The sequence below is a fragment of the Cnephaeus nilssonii genome (genome assembly GCF_951640355.1).
Source record: "Cnephaeus nilssonii genome assembly, chromosome: 19".
In the NCBI taxonomy this organism is placed as follows: Eukaryota; Metazoa; Chordata; class Mammalia; order Chiroptera; family Vespertilionidae; genus Cnephaeus; species Cnephaeus nilssonii.
In genome coordinates this window covers 1,990,321-2,008,804 of record NC_137090.1, presented here as the reverse complement: position 1 = coordinate 2,008,804, position 18,484 = coordinate 1,990,321, and the positions used below count along the sequence as shown (strand labels likewise).

General features: G+C 64.1%; 1 protein-coding gene across 1 annotated transcript in view; it reads right to left on the bottom strand.

Annotated features, from left to right (window-relative positions):
• DNAH17 (dynein axonemal heavy chain 17) overlaps positions 1 to 18,484 on the bottom strand; it is a gene marked incomplete at its 5' end in the record, with an annotated part of 58,851 nt that overhangs the window by 15,630 nt on the left and 24,737 nt on the right. The window contains 22 exon segments of the mRNA XM_079798611.1: positions 835 to 957; positions 1,869 to 2,104; positions 2,325 to 2,517; positions 2,879 to 2,994; positions 3,252 to 3,459; positions 4,052 to 4,269; positions 4,422 to 4,517; positions 9,373 to 9,537; positions 9,984 to 10,217; positions 10,683 to 10,844; positions 11,860 to 12,126; positions 12,256 to 12,447; positions 12,605 to 12,769; positions 13,279 to 13,440; positions 14,594 to 14,685; positions 15,029 to 15,176; positions 15,971 to 16,073; positions 16,243 to 16,408; positions 17,579 to 17,786; positions 17,905 to 18,078; positions 18,154 to 18,177; positions 18,179 to 18,437. Of these exon segments, the coding sequence (XP_079654737.1) occupies positions 835 to 957; positions 1,869 to 2,104; positions 2,325 to 2,517; positions 2,879 to 2,994; positions 3,252 to 3,459; positions 4,052 to 4,269; positions 4,422 to 4,517; positions 9,373 to 9,537; positions 9,984 to 10,217; positions 10,683 to 10,844; positions 11,860 to 12,126; positions 12,256 to 12,447; positions 12,605 to 12,769; positions 13,279 to 13,440; positions 14,594 to 14,685; positions 15,029 to 15,176; positions 15,971 to 16,073; positions 16,243 to 16,408; positions 17,579 to 17,786; positions 17,905 to 18,078; positions 18,154 to 18,177; positions 18,179 to 18,437 (3,711 nt within the window).

The window sequence follows — 18,484 nt, the reverse complement described above, 5'->3', positions numbered from 1 at the left end:
CTTCTCTTGGGCTCCCCACTCGGCTCCCGGCTTTCTGGTGAGCTGACCTTTTGGGGGCCTCACGCCCCCCCTGGGCGGCGGCACCCCCTCCAGGCCCTTCGCAGAGGCCCGGCCTGCGCTTACAGGCTGTTCGCACCAGCTCTGGCTTTCCAGAGTTCATGCTGATTTCACTCCTTTCTGCGCGGAAGGTGAAGCCCGGCCGAGGCCCACCCACGCCCCGAGAAGCGCCGCGGGGTCCCCACACGAGGGGAGGCCCTCGCCGTACGGAGGGGCAGCTCGCCGCCTGCTGCAGCCTGGACGTGCCCTGGACGCATGGTGCCAGGGAGAGAAGCCAGGCACGGAAAGGCCCCAGAGGGAGCCACTGAGGCGTGGCCAGGGCAGGCCAATCGTGGACACGGACAGCGGGTTAGGGGGGCCAGGCTGGGGGTGGGGGGCCGGGCCCAAGGGGGCGGGGCTTCCTCTGGGCCACGGAAACGTTCCAGGAGTAGGTGGAGGTGGTAGCCACACGACACAGGACATACTCAATGCCAAACGAACTGGACACGTTACAATGTTCACGTGACCGTGTCCAGTGCGGACTTCACCTGAACTTCTAAAGGCAAGTAGGTTCCAGATTCGCAAAATGCATGGGAACGGAGCACACGTGGCTGTGAGGGAACCCCCCCCCCCCCCAAGGCCGCCGTGGGCAAAACGGGTTTGTTCCCGACGGGATGTGGCCCACGTTCCCGTCTCCCCTCTGAGCGGGGATCCCCCACACCTGGCGGTTCCCTGCACTGTTCTCAGCACACAGAGGTGCTCATGGGGTCAGACTGCGAGGGGGACCCCGAAACTCACTTTCCCTTTTTAATCGTGTTCCTGCCCAGGAGCGGGTCCAGCACGGGGTCCACGGTCTCGCCGATGTTCTCGATGAGCAAGGTGTCCCCCGTGGAGATGGCCTGCTCGATGATGTCCAGGTAGCTGCGGGCACGGGCGGGGCTGAGCGCCGGGCCAGGACGGCACGCGGCCCAGGAGGCACCGAGGCGCGACCAAGGAGCCAGCAGCACGCGCCCGACCGTCCTTCCCGGGGGCTCAGGCTCCTGTCCATCACCCCAGGGGAAGCGGAGCCGCTGACGCTGACCCATGGAGGCAACCGCTGCCCCGCCGGCCGGCCCCGGGCCCCTGGCGGCACGCTGCGCCTTTGACGGCCACTGCGCCTCCCTCCGCAGCCACGAGCACACACCGCCCGAGAGAGGAGAGAGCGGCTGCGGCCTCTAGGCCGGCGAGTGGCCGGGCCGAGCCCAGGCGCGCCCTCCCTGCAGGAGCCGCCGGTAACGGGGGGGGGGGGGGGGGGGGGGCGGCTGGAGCCCCGAGTTTCAGTCTTTACTCTCGGGCTGTGCCCAGGGCCAGATGTTAAAGAAATCCGCCCATTTGTGCTTGAAGATCAGGCCGCAGGGTTAATAAGCACCAACGGCCTAAGGTGAGCCCCGCCCCCACCTCCATCATTCACGTGGGTGCAGCAGGCACCCCTTCTGCCCCAGTCAGACCCCCCCTCAGCGGCGGGCACCCCTTCTGCCCCAGTCAGACCCCCCCTCAGCGGCGGGCACCCCTTCTGCCCCAGGCGGACCCCCCCCCTCAGCGGCGGGCACCTCTTCTGCCCCAGTCAGACCCCCCCTCAGCGGCGGGCACCCCTTCTGCCCCAGTCAGACCCCCCCTCAGCGGCGGGCACCTCTTCTGCCCCAGTCAGACCCCCCCTCAGCGGCGGGCACCTCTTCTGCCCCAGTCAGACCCCCCCTCAGCGGCGGGCACCTCTTCTGCCCCAGTCAGACCCCCCCTCAGCGGCGGGCACCCCTTCTGCCCCAGTCAGACCCACCCCCCCCAGCGGCGGGCACCTCTTCTGCCCCAGGCGGATGGCCTTCAGCTCGCTGCCGAACTTGTTCCTGATCCACTTGATGCCCTGCAGCTGGGCGTCCACGATGAGGGGCCAGCGCTCCGTGTTGCACAGGATGGTGGCGTTCTCCGTGGACATGCGGTCGCTGGGGAGCCCCTGGTTGTTCCACGTGGCCACATCCGCGTCGTCAGTCAGCAGGCTCAAGGGGTCCAGGCCCTCCGTGATGGGGATGGGGACCTGCCGGGAGGGGGAGGCTTAGTGCCTCGGGAGACGCCGTCCAGGTCACGGGGCTCTGCCGTTAGCGGCGGGCGCGGCCACCTGGGAGGACGTCAGCGCTGGCCACGCGGGGCCCCGTCGGACCCGAATGGCCGGAGCCTCGGTCTCGGGATCGGAGGGGAGGCTTGGGGGCTGCCTGCCCTGTGGGCACCTCCCTGTTTCCCGGGCGTGGACCCCCCACCTTTAACTTGTTGATGTAGGGGACCCAGAACTTCTCCATCAGCTCGGTGCGGTACTTCTTGGTGAAGTAGCCCACGTAGGAGACGAAGGCCGAGATGAGCAGCACGTCCCCGCACAGCGTGACCCCCTGCGACTTGTAGCTCTGCACCGACTCTGCCCAGCGCACGTTCTCGGACGCCAGGCCGCCCACCAGCCTGCGGCACCGGGGTCCGGGGGTCAGGAGGGAGCGCGTCTGGTGACCGACGTTCGCAGGAGAGGAGCGAGGCGGGGCGCCCCCCCCCCCCCTGTCCGCGACCCCCGCCTGGTGCATCCGTACCTGGCTCAGCACTTCCGGGGGAGAATGCTTTGGGGGTCCTGGGGGTAAGTGCTTCAGGGGAGCACACCAGTGCTCTGGCCCCCCAGGCCCTCTGCGTGTTGCCACGGCGACGCCAATGCCGTGACGTCTCCCCCACGTGCAGGGGCTGCCCCGGGACACCCCAGCCCTGCTCTGGCTGGCGGGACGCTGCGGGCTCCCCTCTCCAGGGGAACAAGGGCGGGGGTTGGGGAGCAGGCTACCTGTTGGCCAGCGAGATCACCCTGTTGGTGGCGTCGGCCTCCTGCTGGCACTTGATTTTCTCAGCCGTGGCTTTCTCAAAGGCCGACGTCAGGTTGCTCAGGTTGGCGTTGAGTTCCTGGGTAACGAGCCGGAGGGCCCCGAGGTGGGCGGTGTCCCCCCCCCCCCCCCCCCCCCCGTGGAGGCGGGCAGGGAGCAGGGCTGCCCCACGGGCTGACGCGGAGCGGCCTCCCGGTGGGACAGGGGCCCGGCACCGGGCCACGGCCGTGGCCTCACGCTGCTGGACAAGCCCCCACAGTGGCGTGGCCACCCCTTTCCCACAGGGCACGGACCGGATCGGCGCCGGCTTTGGCGAGGGGCCGCGCAGGCACTCACGGCGATCTTGTTCTTGATCCGCGACAGCTTGTCCTGGGCCTCGGCCAGCTCGGCGTTGGCCTCCTCCAGCGCCTGCCGCTTGGGCGCCACGTCGCAGTACACCTCGTAGAAGCGCACGATGTTGATGCACCAGGAGCACAGCCCCGCGGCCGCCGTGGACTTGGAGCGGATGAACTCGGGGTCGAAGGTCGGGTTGCCCTGGTAGGGCCTGGAGAGGGAACGGGGCGCTGGCCTGGGCTCCGCAGCGCGGGCCCCCTGCCTCCTCCCCCTGAGCCCCGCTGACCACAGGGCTACAGTGAGAGCCGAATTAAAAATGTTTTTGTGTCGCAGGGTGCTGGCCTCTGGCGTAAGCTTCCGAGTGGGAAGGGCCCGGGGCAGTGGCTTAAGGTGCCCCACCCCCTCCCTTCCCGGCTGTCACACCGCTGGTGTGGCCTGGGGTCACCGGGGTCCTGGGGGTGGCTCCTCAGCCAGGGCCCAGCGGACCCAGGGGCCCCCCAGCAGCCACACGAGACATGAACGGTGCCTGGGGCGCTCACCCGTGGAGGCCTCGTGAGGGCTGCCGCATGGGACGATGGGTAAGACCGGGAGGCCCCCCCGCGCCCCTCCAACGACCCCCCCAGGCAGCACTGCCAGCGGCTGAGTGTGTCCCTCCTGACGGGGCAGCCAGATGTGCCCAGGCCGCCACCTCGCCCTGCAGCCCGGGGCCCGGCCCGCCCTCGGCGAGCGGGAGGAGATCCCGGGACCTCCCACGCTGCCGGGACGGGGCTCCCACGGCCCAGGGCGCCCGGCGGCCGGCTCACTTGAAGGCTTTGAGGCAGGCCTCGGGGATGTGCTCCTTGTCGAACTTCTTGAGGGCGTCCAGGAACGCGTCCACCTTGCCCATCATGATCTTCGCCGCCTTCCAGCTCTTGTCCTTGGGGATCTTGCCCCCGGGCGCCGTCAGGATCATCACGGCGGCCGTGACGTTGACCACGGCGTCCGGCGGGGACCCGAAGGACTTCAGCTCCGTCAGGTTGTTCTGCAAACAGCAGGCAGGGCCGACCTGGGAGGGGCCTGGAGGCCCCGGGACGACCCCAGGGAGCCCGCCGGGCGGGAGCCACCCCCGGGTGACAGCCGCAGCCTCTCCCCCGACCCCCTCCAGCCGGGTCCCGCTTCTCCTCCTCCTCTCACCTTGTTCAGCGTGTCCAGAGCCTCCTGCGCGGCCAGCAGGGCCGGCTCCGCCTTGGCCAGGTCCGTCTCGCAAGCCTTTTGCTTCTCAGTGACGTTCTGGAAGGAAGCCGGAGAGGAAAGAGCGACGTGGTGGGCTGTCTGGGTGGCGTGCAAGGGCGCCTGGGCCGGGGTGGTCACCGTGTGGGATCGGCCTTGCTCCTCCCGGCCTCCTTGGTGCCGGCCCCTCAGCGCTCAGGCCCCGGGGAGCCTGCCAGGCAGACGCAGACTCAGGACAAAGCTGTTCTGCCATGGGCCCTGGCCTCCAGGCCGCGAGGGAGCCCGGGGGAGCAGACCCCCTGGAGGGAGGCCTTACTGTCTCTGGGAACAAGTCAGAGGTTCAGCTCATTCTCCCCTCCAGAAAGCAAGAGTTTGTTGCGTCATGCACGCATCATTCATTCATTCACTCACACACACACACTCCTTCCCGTATGCATCACTCATTCACTCACATACACACTCATTCACGTATGCATCGTGACTCTTTGAGTCAGAAAGAGCCCCTCAGAGCCTTAGGCTGCACACAGTCCCACAGATGCTTGGTGTCTGTCGATAAGAAACAGCACACACACCAGGCCAGCCTGGCTCAGTGGTTGAGCATCGACCTACGAACCAGGAGGTCACAGTTCAGTTCCCAGTCAGGGCACATGCCCAGGGTGTGGGCTCAATCCCCATTGTGAGGGCTGGAAGGAGGCAGCCGATCAATGACTCTCTCTCATTGTAGGTGTTTCCATCCCTCTATCCCTCACCATTCCTCTCTGTGATCAATAAAATATATAAAAAAACAAAGAACAGCATCTGCCTGGGAAGAGACAGTGGAGGAACAGGGTTTCCCTGGACACCAAGGGCATGGAGAGTAGCAGTATGTCACTGCGAGGTCTGCCCTACACAGAGAACCAGCCTTAACCCTAACCCTAACTCTAACCCGAATCCTAACCCTAACATTGTCCGGGGCAGAGCCATAACCGTAACCCTAACCCTAACCCTAACCCTAACCCTAACCCTAACCTAACACTTTCCTGGGCAGAGCCATAACTCTAACCCTAACACTCTCCTGGGCAGAGCCCTAACCTTAACCCTAACCCTAGCACTGACCTGGGCAGAGCCATAACCCTCAACCCTATCCTGAGGAGGGCACTAACCCTAACCCTAACGCTAACCCTAACACTATCCTGTGCAGAAACCTACCCCTAACCCTAACCCTGTCCTGGGCAGAGCCTGAAACCTAACACTGTCCTGGGCAGAGCCATAACCCTAACCCTAACCCTAACACTGTCCTAGGCAGAGCCATAACCCTACCCCTAACCCTAACACTGTCCTGGGCAGAGCCCTAGCACTGACCTGGCAGAGCCATAACCCTACCCCTAACCCTAACACTGTCCTGGGCAGAGCCCTAGCACTGACCTGGCAGAGCCATAACCCTAACCCTAACCCTAACACTGTCCTGGGCAGAGCCCTAACCCTAACCCTAACCCTAACACTGTCCTAGGCAGAGCCATAACCCTACCCCTAACCCTAACACTGTCCTGGGCAGAGCCCTAGCACTGACCTGGCAGAGCCATAACCCTAACCCTAACCCTAACACTGTCCTGGGCAGAGCCCTAACCCTAACCCTAACCCTAACCCTAACCCTAACCCTGTCCTGAGCAGAGCCTTAAACCTAACACTGTCCTGGGCAGAGCCATAACCATAACCCTAACCCTAACACTGTCCTGGGCTGAGCCCTAACCCTAACCCTAACCCTAACACTGTCCTAGGCAGAGCCATAACCCTACCCCTAACCCTATCCTGAGCAGAGCCCTAACCTTAACCCTAACCCTAGCACTGACCTGGGCAGAAACATACCCCTAACCCTAACCCTAGCCCTAACCCTAACACTATCCTGGGCAGAGCCACAACACTACCCCTAACACTAACCATAACCTTACCTGGGCAGAGCCATAACCCTAAACCTAACCCTAACCCTATCCTGAGCAGGGCCCTAACCCTAACCATAACGCTAACCCTAACACTGTCCTGTGCAGAAACCTACCCCTAACCCTAACCTTGTCCTGGTCAGAGCCATAACCCTAACACTGTCCTGGGCAGAGCCATAACACTAACCCTAAACCTAACACTGTTCTGGGCAGAGCCATAACCCTAACCCTAACACTGTCCTGGGCAGAGCCCTAACCCTAACCCTGTCCTGGGCAGAGCCTTAAACCTAACACTGTCCTGGGCAGAGCCAGAACCCTAACCCTAACCCTAACACTGTCCTGGGCAGAACCTTAACCCTAACACTGTCCTAGGCAGAGCCATAACCCTACCATAACCCTATCCTGAGCAGAGCCCTAAACCTAACCCTAACCCTAACACTGTCCTGGGCAGAAACATACCCCTAACCCTAACACTGTCCTGGGCAAAGCCATAACCCTAAAACTGTCCTGGGCAGAATCCTAAATCTCACATTGTCCTGGGTAGAGCCATAACCCTAACCCTAACCCTAACACTGTCCTGGTCAGAGCCCTAACCCTAACACTGTCCTGGGCAGAAACCTAACCCTAACCCTAACCCTAACACTGTCCTGGGCAGAGCCCTAACCCTAACCCTAACACTGTCCTGGTCAGAGCCCTAACCCTAACACTGTCCTGGCAGAGCCATAACCAGAACCCTAACCTTAACACTGTACTGGGCAGAGCCCTAACCCTAACCCTATCCTGGGCAGAGCCCTAACCCTAACCCTAACCCTAACACTGTCCTAGGAAGAGCCCTAACCCTAACCCTAACCATAACCATAACCATAACCCTAACACTGTCCTGGGCAGAAACCTACCCCTAACCCAAACACTGTCATGGGCAGAGCCCTAACCCTAACCCTAACCCTAACCCTAACACTGTCCTGGGCAGAGCCCTAATCCTAACCATAACCCTAACCCTAACACTGTCCTGGGCAGAGCCCTAATCCTAACCATAACCCTAGCCCTAACCCTAACACTGTCCTAGGCAGAGCCATAACCCTAACTCTAACCCTAACACTGTCCTAGGAAGAGACCTAACCCTAAACCTAACCCTAACTCTAGCACTGTCCTGGGCAGAACCTTAACCCTAACACTGTCCTAGGCAGAGCCATAACCCTACCCCTAACTCTATCCTGAGCAGAGCCCTAACCCTAACCCTAACCCTAACACTGTCCTGGGCAGAGCCCTAACCCTAACCCTAACCTTAACACTGTCCTGGCAGAGCCATAACCCTAACCCTAACCCTAACACTGTCCTGGCAGAGCCATAACCCTACCCCTAACCCTATCCTGAGCAGAGCCCTAACCCTAACCCTAACCCTAACCCTGTCCTGAGCAGAGCCTTAAACCTAACACTGTCCTGGGCAGACCCCTAAACCTAACCCCAGCCCTAACCCTAACACTGTCCTGGGCAGAGCCCTAACCCTAACCCTAACCCTAACACTGTCCTGGGCAAAGCCATAACCCTAAAACTGTCCTGGGCAGAACCCTAAATCTCACATTGTCCTGGGCAGAGCCATAACCCTAACCCTAACCCTAACACTGTCCTGGGCAGAGCCATAACCCTAACCCTAACCATAACACTATCCTGAGAAGAACCATAATCCTAACCCTAACACTAACCAATTCCTGGGCAAAGCCATAACACTAAACTAACCTTAAACCTAACCCAGTCCTAGGCAGAGCCATAACCCTAACCCTAACCCTAACCCTATCCTGAGCAGGGCCCTACCCCTAACCCTAACCCTAACCCTAACACTGTCCTGGGCAGAACCCTAAACCTAACATTGTCCTGGGCAGAGCCATAACACTAGCCCTAACCCTAACACTGTTCTGGGCAGAGCCCTAACCCTAACCCTAACCCTAACCCTGTCCTGGGCAGAACCCTAACCCTAACCCTGTCCTGGGCAGAGCCCTAACCCTGACCCTGACCCTGACCCTGACCTCCTGGAGAATCCGGTTCTGCACCTGCTTTAGGGACCAGTGGGGCACAAGGAAGGGAATGAGCACAGCGGGCACCGACCCAGCCGCTGTGCTGGGCGGCTCCCAGGCCTTCTTCCTGTAGCCCCCGGGGGGGGGGTGTTTGGACGCGGGGGTTGGAGAGGGGTGGGCGCCCAGACGTTGGGCAGCGGGTCACAGAGCTCGGCCTGCTGGGTGGGGTCCCGGCTCGGGGCGGAGCCTGCCTGTGTCACTTGGTAGTTTGGAGTCCGCAGCATGTCGCTGACCACACGGAGCTGCAGGTTCCTCCCTGCCTGAGGGGGCGTCCTCCCTCTCAGGAGACGCAGACACTCGGGGACGCCCCTTTTTTAAAATATGTTTTTATTGATTTCAGAGAGGAAGGGAGAGGGAGAGAGAGAGATATCCATGATGAGAGAGACACGCCTCACAGTGCAACTCAGGCACGTGCCTTTGACAGGAATCGAACCCGAGGCCCTTCAGTCCGCAGGCTGATGCTCTATCCACTGAGCAACACCAGCTGGGGCTCGGGGACTCCCCTAACTCAAACCCTCGTGCAGACGCGTGACGACGACACAGAACCAGGCAGGGATGGGAGACGAGAAACCAAACCAACAGTGACAGGACACCAGCACGCCCCGCCCCCCCCAGCCCCCCCCCCCCCCCCGCCGTGGCATGGGGCCGGGGGGCTCCACGTGCAGCCTCCCCAACCTTCCTGTGCACAGGGACCCCGGCGTCTGGCCAGAAGGCAGCCCTGAGGCAGCCCATCGGGCCGGGGGAGCCTGTTTCTCTCACGGGCTCCCGAGGGGCTGCGCCGTGGCCTCAGGAACACATTGCTCTTCAGCGCCGTCCTCTTCTGAGCCCGGGGGGGGGGGGGGTCCCACTGGAGGGTCCCGCTGCACCGGGGACCCTCTGCCTTTGCGGGGACCACGCAGGGAAGGCCCGCTGCCGGCCGCCACCCACCTTGTTGATGACCTCCACCTTGATCTCCTCCTCGTCGGCGATGGCCTTCTCTTTGCTGACCTTCTCCGTCTCCACGCCCACCACGTGGATCAGCTTGTCCGCGTTCTCGTTCTTCTGCACCAGCTCGGCCTCCTGAATGGCCAGCGTGGCCTTCAAGTCGTCCACCTGGGGAGGGGCACCAGGAGACGCAGCTCGGGCGCCGGCCGCCCTCCGCGCGGGCGGGCTCATCTCGAAACTCATTTCAATGCGCCTTTTCGACGTCTCGAAGGCAAGCATTTATTGAGCACTGACTGTGTACACAGGGTCACAAGTGCAAGATACATTCCCGCTGCTCGGGTTTGACAGTCCAGGTGGGTGGGAGTCCTGGGGAGGCGGGGGCCGCGGAGAGAGGAAGCTGGAAGCCGGGGACTGAGCCCACCCTGGGGAGCAGGCGTGCCGAGGCCCAGGCCGGCCAGGCAGGAGGGTGTGCCGGGCAAGAATAGCAAGTGAGGGGGTGGGGGGTGCTCCCCCTTCTTGTCCATTTCTACCACAAGGGGCCGCACTGTCCCAGGGCTGGGCGCCCCGCCTGGTCCCCGCTGCCCCGCCCCCCCCGCCCCCCCCCGCCCGCGGACCTGCGAGGCCGTGCTCTGCAGCTTCATCAGTCCGTTCTCCAGCCGCTCGATCTTGGCCACCAGCTCCGCCCGCTTCTTGGCCAGCAGGCTCTGGTAGAGCTTGATCTGCTCCAGGAAGGTCTTGGGCGTGGTGTAGTTGTACCGCCGCTCCATGGCCAGGTACACCTTGGACATCTCGTTGACCGTGGTGTGCACGTAGGCCATGAACAGGCTGATGGAGGCCTTGACTTCCGGCTGCGGGGCGAGACGCCGTCACCCCGGGCCCCGCCGGGCACGACCCCGCCGGGCCCCGCGTCACCCACCGGCAGACACAGGCTCTCCAGGCCGCTCTGCGCGGGCCCTGCGGGTGGCCCGGCCGTGTCCGCCTCCTGGGCCGCCCGGTGGGCACGGCCACTCGGGCCGGGGCCCTGACAGACGGCCGTAACGGCCACGGGTCACGCAGGAACCAACCGGCAGCAGCCCCGCCTTGGTTTACAATTTTGTTCCCGTGAACTTTTTAGCATTTATGCTGATTTTTTAAAATGTTGCGTTAAAACGACCTGATCGCCGAGGTTTCCCGCGCCCCTTAAGCGTTGTGCCCGAGGCGAGTGCCTCGCTTGCCTCACCCTAACCCGGGCCCTGGAGGCGGAGGGTCCGGGATCCCCTCTCCGTGACGGCCGCCGGCACAGACGTGGCCGAGGCGGCTGGGCCCCGACTCACCAAAATGCCCTCCGTCTCTTCCAGGAAGCGGGCGCTGACCGACACCAGGGCGTCCTCCGGCCACTCCTGGAACCAGTCGATGGCCGTGCAGTTGACCACGGCGGGGAACTTCCTGGCTCGGACCCGCAGGACGGAGCCCACGGGGGAGAAACACAGGATCACCTGCGGGCGGGCCGAGGGGCGCTCGTCGGGGCGCCGCGGCAGGAGGCTCAGCTCCAAACGTCGGGCAGCCCTTCCCGCCTCCGGGCTTCACGGGGGGCCCCTGCCCCACAGCGAACGCAGGCTCAGCTGAGGTCACGACCCCCCCAGCGATGTCAGGGAGCAGGGCCCCCCCTCAGGAGACGCTCCCAAAGGCGGACGAGAAAGTGTGGATGCAGGGCCGGCGGTGAAGGGGCGGCCACGCTGGGAGGGCCACACTCCTTTAGCAGGTCTGTCCCCCGGGGACACGGAGCCTCCTCCAGGCCCCCTAGGACCGTGGCTACGCCCCAGACAAGCGGGGACCCCCAGGGACCCCAGTCTGGGAACGTCTGTGTCAGGGAAGCCTGGCCTAGGTCAGCCCACTTCCCCTGAGCAGGACGCCGAAGGGCCAGGTGTGCTGAACTACTGAAACTGCTGTGTGTGTGTGTGTGTGTGTGTGTGTGTGTGTGAGTGTGAGTGTGTGTGTGAGTGTGTGTGTGTGAGTGTGTGTGTGTGTGAGTGTGTGTGAGTGTGTGTGTGTGTGTGTGAGTGTGTGTGAGTGTGTGTGAGTGTGTGAGTGTGTGTGTGTGTGAGTGTGTGTGTGTGAGTGTGTGTGTGTGTGAGTGTGTGTGTGTGTGTGTGTGTGAGTGTGTGTGTGTGAGTGTGTGTGTGTGTGTGTGTGAGTGTGTGTGTGAGTGTGTGTGTGTGTGAGTGTGTGTGTGTGTGTGTGTGAGTGTGTGTGTGTGTGAGTGTGTGTGAGTGTGTGTGCGTGTGTGTGTGTGTGAGTGTGTGTGTGTGTGAGTGTGTGTGTGTGTGTGTGTGTGTGTGTGTAACACACGTGTCTGGGCCACGAGATGCCCCTAACAGCCCCTCCCCGTCCACCAGGCGGCCCCACCGCTCTGTCCTGGGAGGGAATGGCCCCCGTCACCCAGACCAACCGGAGCCCACAGGCCCAGCCCTCGGAGCCGGAGCCGGAGCCAGAGCCGGAGCCGGGCCGCACCTTGAGCTGCCGGCGGACCCTCTCGATGAAGAACTTCCAGCACAGCTCCCGGGTGTCGGTCATGCCGAGCGACTTGACCTGCGGCCGCATGGACGAGATGATGTTCTCCACCTCGTCGTCCGCGAACAGCCCCGGGATCTCGCCCGAGGCCAGCAGGTCGTTGATCAGCACCAGGAACTGCTCCTCGGCCACCTGGGAGTCCGTCATCAGGAACACGGAGGGCACGTTCTTCACCGCCGCCTTGATGTACTGCGCGCTCAGGTCGGTCTGCGTGGGGAGGGGGGGGGACAGGACGCCCCCCGGCCTTCAGGCTCCGAGACGCAGACCCCGGGGCCGGGGCCGGCCGCCCGGTCTCGGCGACGGGTGGTGAGTCCCCCGCCCGCCCCGCCGCCTCACCTTGAGGTCGGGGATCCCGTAGCCCTTCTTGAGCGTGATCTGGAAGACGTCCAGCGCGCTGATGTAGGCGGCCAGGCGCGACAGGCTCTGCTTGCCGCTGCCGCCCACGCCCACCAGCAGCGCGTTCCCCCGCGGCGACTCCAGGATGCGGTTGATCCGGCAGATGTGCGCCACCGCGGCTTCAAACAGCACCTGCGGGCCAGGCACCCTCAGCTCCTCGCCCCGCGGGGACCCGCCTTCCACACCACCGAACCTCGTCCGTGACCCCCGCCCCCGCCGCGGGGCTCGCCAGGAACGGCACAGCCCTGGGCCGCCGGCCCGGTGTCCGCTCTCGGCGCGCCCGGCTCACCAGGTTCATGACCGCGTTGACCTCGTTGTAGCTGTCCAGCACGTCGGCGAGCAGCTTGTTCAGATGGGCCATGTCCGTCACGGGCAGGTACTTGGGGTCGCCGACCCCTTGAGCAAAGTGGCTGAAGATGTTCGGTCTGGCAAACAAAAGCTCATCGCCGAGATCCTACAGGTGGGAGACAAGGCGCTTCTGTCGTTTGCCTCCACGGACACGCCATGGACACGCCACGGAACGCCACAGACACGCCATGGGCACAGCAGCCGGTGCGCCAGGAGGCCAGGCCAGGTCTCCAGGGGCCCACACGTGTTTCCAGGCGCCCGGCGGACAGCTGGAGAAGTCCCTGTGGGATGGTCTGCCCCCATCACATGAGGAACAAACTGGTCCCCCAGGGCCCCCAGGGCCCCCAGGACCCCCAGGACCCCCAGGACCCCCAGAGCCCCCAGCAGAGCAGCTGGGCCCAGGCGGGCCTTTCTCCTCCCCGCGGGGATGGAGGGAGGTCGTTCAACGTCTTCCCGCTCAGACACACACCCACGTGACAGCCGCCTCGTGGGACCCAGCGTGGTCCTCCCTGCCCACCCGAGGGCTCTCCCAGGAGGGGCGCGGGTATCACTGGCCCCGGTAGCCTGCCCACCGGGAGCGTCCGGGCTCCGCAGAGGGACAGCGGCTGGACTTACGTCAAAGAATTTCTTGGTGGACGCGATGGTGACTCGGCGCAACGTGTCCTGGTCCTTCCCGTCCACCATCTTGTCGCCGTACACCCGCTCGGCCTCGTGCAGCCACAGGCGGACCAGGTCCAGCGGGGTTTTCAGGACCTCGGTGGTGGAGAACAAGATGCCCTGCCCCCACACGAGGTCGGTGTGAGGCCAGCCGGCCGCGCTGAGCGTGAGTGACGGGGACAGTGGCCGCTTCCCCCGGAGCGCCACTCAGCAGCTGGGACAACGTCTCCCGGGGCCGCGGAAGCCACCGCTGCCACGTCCACGCAAACCCCGGGCCGGAGGACGTGTCTGCGGCCGGAGAGACATGGGGGGGGGGGGTTGCCCGCAAGACAAGGTCAAGGGCTCCATCCTCTAGCGGGAGGACAGTGGAGAAGGGACCAGAGAGGCCTCCTGGGGACCCACCCTCCGAAGCCTCAGGCCGTGGTGACAGCGTGGGCTCTGCAGCGCCCAGCTCTGGCCCAGCCGTCCATGAACCACGTGACCGGAAGGCCAGCAGGTGCTTCCGAGGGAGCTCTCCGGCTCTGACCAAAGACAGGCCCTGCCTGGTGGCGGCTGCGTTTTAGCTGGAGGTGTAACCAGGCCAACAGAGTCACACAAATGACACGTGGGACGTGCCAGGGACGGGAGGGCCTCCGGAGAGCATGGCGTGGGGGCTGGGAGGGGCGGCATGGCTTCACCTCCTGGAGCCTTAGCCTCTCCTTCTCGTAAATGGGGGTGTGAGAGCATTTCATGTTGTTTAGAGGAGAATATGGGGGTGTGAATGGCCAAGCCCAGTGCCTGGCTCAAGACTAAACAGTCAGTAAAAAAGAGAAACATCATCACTAGCATCACCATCACCATCATCACCATCACATCACCATCACTATTACCACCATCACCACCACCATCATCATAACCACCACCATCATCACCACCATCACCATCATCACCATAATCACCACCACCATCATCATAACCACCACCATCATCACCACCACCACCACCATCACCACCACCACCATCATCACCACCATCACCACCATCACCACCACCATCATCATAACCACCACCATCATCACCACCGCCACCACCATCACCACCATCACCATCATCACCACCATCACCATAATCACCACCACCACCACCACCACCATCATCACCATCACCATTGCCATCATCATCCCTGTCCCGTCCCCAGGTCACTTGGCTCTCTCTCCTGAGAGAAGCAGAGGAGGAGGGTATCTATGGGTCCGGCTCTTGGCCAGGAAGTGGCCGGCCGGGCTGAGGGCCGTACCTGGAAGATGTTGGAGAGGTCCCTGAGGTTGAAGGTGTAGTGGAACTTGATGGCCGTGGGAAGGAACGTGGCCGTGACTTTCTGGTGCAGGGCTGTGGTAGGAAGAACACCCCATCCTAGGCACTCTCTCTGGCCTCAGGGAGGGCAAGGCTTAGGGTCTGTTCCCAAAGCAAACGCACTGAGCCAGTGGCAATTTAAGAAATCCGCAGAGCAAGGGGGAGTCTGCTGCCCGGGCGACGTGCAAGTCATTTCTATACCCCTCCCCCCCCCAACCCTGCAGCAATCGGAGTTCACCACATCTGTGCGAACAGCACCGTTGAAGACATTGATTGGAAAGTCTACGGAAACCATTTACCAGGGAAGACAGAGAGCAGCCCCCAGCCCCTTAAAGCGGCGGGTGTTCCTGACAGGAGAGGGGGAGGCCGGCCGGCTTACCCAGGGCCGAGGCCACCAGCTGCCCGCTCATCCGCTGGACCACCAGGGGGGCCGAGCGGTAGGTCAGGTGCTGGGACAGGATCGTGTTGTAGATGGTCGTGAGGGCCTCCTGGCCGGGGAAGCTCACGGCGAACACGCAGAAGTGGCGCTGCCCGGACAACCACAGCCCCGCGTCAGGCAGCCTCGGGGACCGCGCGCGGCCGCCCACGTGGGAAGAGTCTGTCCGCGCCGCCCAGGGTCTTGTGGCCAGAATGCTGTGTGTGTGTGTGTGCGTGTGCGTGTGCGTGTGCGTGTCCCATTAAACATTGGTCATATCTGAAACGACCAAATGCCCTTCGCACTCTCAAGAAAAATGTTGGTGGAGCCCGGACAGTGTGGCTCAGTGGTTGAGCATCAACCTATGCACCAGGAGGTCAAAGTTCGATTCCCGGTCAGGGCACGTGCCGGGTTGGCTTGATCCCCAGTGTGGGGCGTGCAGGAGGCAGCCGATCCGTGATTCTCTCTCATCATTGATTTCTCTCTCTCCCTTCCTCTCTGAAATCAATAAAAATATTTTTTTTAAAGAAAAGAAAAATGTTGGCGGAGGCAAGAGCGTCTCAGAGCCCAGGCCTGGCTTCTGCCCAGGACCCATCACTCAGGGACCCGGAGGGGGGATCCTGGTGGGTGCAGGCGTCGTCCTGTGGGTCCCACATCCTGGGCAGGTGGAGGGTTATGCTTGCTGGTCACCTTACACCCAGACGTGACAGGGCGCCTGGAGCTTCCTTTGCTGAATCTGCCGGCCCGCTGGGGTCCCGGGGCCCGGCCGGCCGGCCTCTGACACCCCTGCCCCCCGAACGCCCAGAGAAGTCAGCCTGCCGTCCTGATGCCCCCAGACAGGGCTTTGTCCTCATCTGCCCACGCGGCCCTCCGCCCGGCGGCTGCGGAAGGAGTTGGGCCGCCTACCTGGAGTCGGGGGTCGATGGTGAAGGAGCCGGAGGTGGGGTTCATGCAGGCCACGTACTGGCAGTTGTGGATGTCCTTCAGCGTCAGCTTCTGCCTGTCGTACCTGCGCGGGGACCCGCGTTGGGGTCCTGCCCCCAGCACCCCCCCACCCTCCACCCCCTGCCACCTTCCCCCCACCCCCCCACCCCCCGCCACACCTAGCATGTGGCTGTGAAATGGTCGATTTCACCTCACTCCCGCCGCCACGCCCCCCGCCCCCCGCGCAGCCTCACCAGTGCCCGTGGTCCATGTGCTGGCGGATGAGGGTGTGCGGGGCCACCGTGCCGTACTTGTCCACCTCGGGCATGTTCATGTCGTCGATGAAGTAGATCAGCTTCTTGGTGCCGGGCGGCCCGTAGTTCCTGCCCGACTTCTTCTCCAGCGGCTTCTCCAGAACCCCTGGGGAGGGAGCGCGGCTCAGGATGTGGCCTAGAGGGGCCTCCACTCCCCGGGGAAAGGAGGGGGTGGTGGGCGTCATGGGGGGGGCAAGGGCTGCAGGAACCTGTGCCCCTCAACCTTGTGGCCCCCGCAGCTCGGTGGTGACAGGGGTCCCGTGGGATCCGCCGGGAGCACGGGGAAGGGGCCTGGCCACCACCCGTCCCTACTCTGGGGTGGGGGCCAGCGGGTGGGGGTGGGGAATGAAGAAGCAACTGGCAAGTCCCTGGGGCAAGGAATGGGGGGACAGACAGCCAGGCTGTGTGTGTCCAGGTTGGGTTATGAGGACCGACCCCTGCTCCCCCCTTCTTCACTGTCCCCTGCCCCCAGCCTCACCCTGCCCCCAGCCTCACCCTGTCCCCCAGCCTCACCCTGCCCCCAGCCTCACCCTGCCCCCAGCCTCACCCTGTCCCCCAGCCTCACCCTGCCCCCAACCTCACCCTGCCCCCAACCTCACCCTGTCCCCCAGCCTCACCCTGTCCCCCAGCCTCACCCTGCCCCCAGCCTCACCCTGCCCCCAGCCTCACCCTGCCCCCCAGCCTCACCCTGCCCCCCAGCCTCACCCTGCCCCCAGCCTCAACCTGTCCCCCAGCCTCACCCTGTCCCCCAGCCTCACCCTGCCCCCAGCCTCACCCTGTCCCCCAGCCTCACCCTGTCCCCAGCCTCACCCTGTCCCCAACCTCACCCTGTCCCCCAACCTCACCCTGCCCCCAGCCTCACCCTGTCCCCCAGCCTCACCCTGTCCCCCAGCCTCACCCTGTCCCCAGCCTCACCCTGTCCCCATCCTCACCCTGCCCGCCAGCCTCACCCTGCCCCCAGCCTCACCCTGCCCCCAGCCTCACCCTGTCCCCCAACCTCACCCTGTCCCCCAACCTCACCCTGCCCCCAGCCTCACCCTGTCCCCAGCCTCACCCTGCCCCCAGCCTCACCCTGTCCCCCAACCTCACCCTGTCCCCCAACCTCACCCTGCCCCCAGCCTCACCCTGCACCCAGCCTCACCCTGTCCCCCAGCCTCACCCTGCCCCCAGCCTCACCCTGTCCCCCAGCCTCACCCTGCCCCCAGCCTCACCCTGCCCCACTCCCCCTGCTCTGCTCCCCCTGCCCCCCGCCTCCCCCTGCCCCCCGCCCGCTCACCCTGCAGCATGGCGGAGGTGGTGTAGAAGTTGAAGGGCACGGCCTGCACCAGGTAGTCGTCCGTGTTCAGGCTCTCCAGCTTGTCGCCCATCAGCACCGACTTGCCCGACCCCGCGTTCCCCACCAGCATCACGGGCCACGACTTGTCCATGAGCAGGTCCATGAAGTAGCGGATGCGGATGGTCTCGGTCGTGTGCACCAGGGAGGCCTGGGGAGGAGGGAGGAGGGAGGAGGAGGAGCCGTGGCCGCGGACACACTCGTCTCCGCTCGCCCTGGGCGCCCGGTCCAGGCGCGTGGCTGGGCGCCGGGCCCGCCGGGGCAGCTACCTGCAGCGGGACGTCGGGGTCCAGCTCGAAGGCGGGCACCCTGTCCATCCAGGGCAGGAACTTCTTGGTGTCGGGGTCCAGGTAGTAGTCGAAGATGGTGCCCTGGGAGGGGAACTTGATGGTTTTGAACTCGTTGATCCACCACCTGCTGAACTCGACGCGGTAATCCACCAGCTGCGGGAGGACAGCGGGTGAGCGGCGCCGAGGGCCGGGCTGCGCGGCGTCTCCGTCTCCGCGGGCGGCGCCCACCTGGTCCTGGAACATGGCGCCCCCCGAAGGCCCAGAAGCAGGCGAACACGAAGTAGAGCTCGTACAGCTCCTTGGGGGAGTCGGGCGGCGTGTTGCGCTCGGTGAGCAGGCACTCGAGCAGGTACAGGATGGTCTGGATCACCGTGACCTCGGGCACCGGCGTGATCTTCTTGAAGCCGAAGCGCAGCTTGTCCAGGCACATGGGCAGGTACTTGTCGAAGAGGATCATCAGGTTGGCCTTCTCCGACTGCACCTTGCGCCGCTCGATCCAGCTGCTCACCACGCTGCGGAGGGCGGGAGGCGCCGCTGAGGCCCGGCCGTTGTGCTGGGC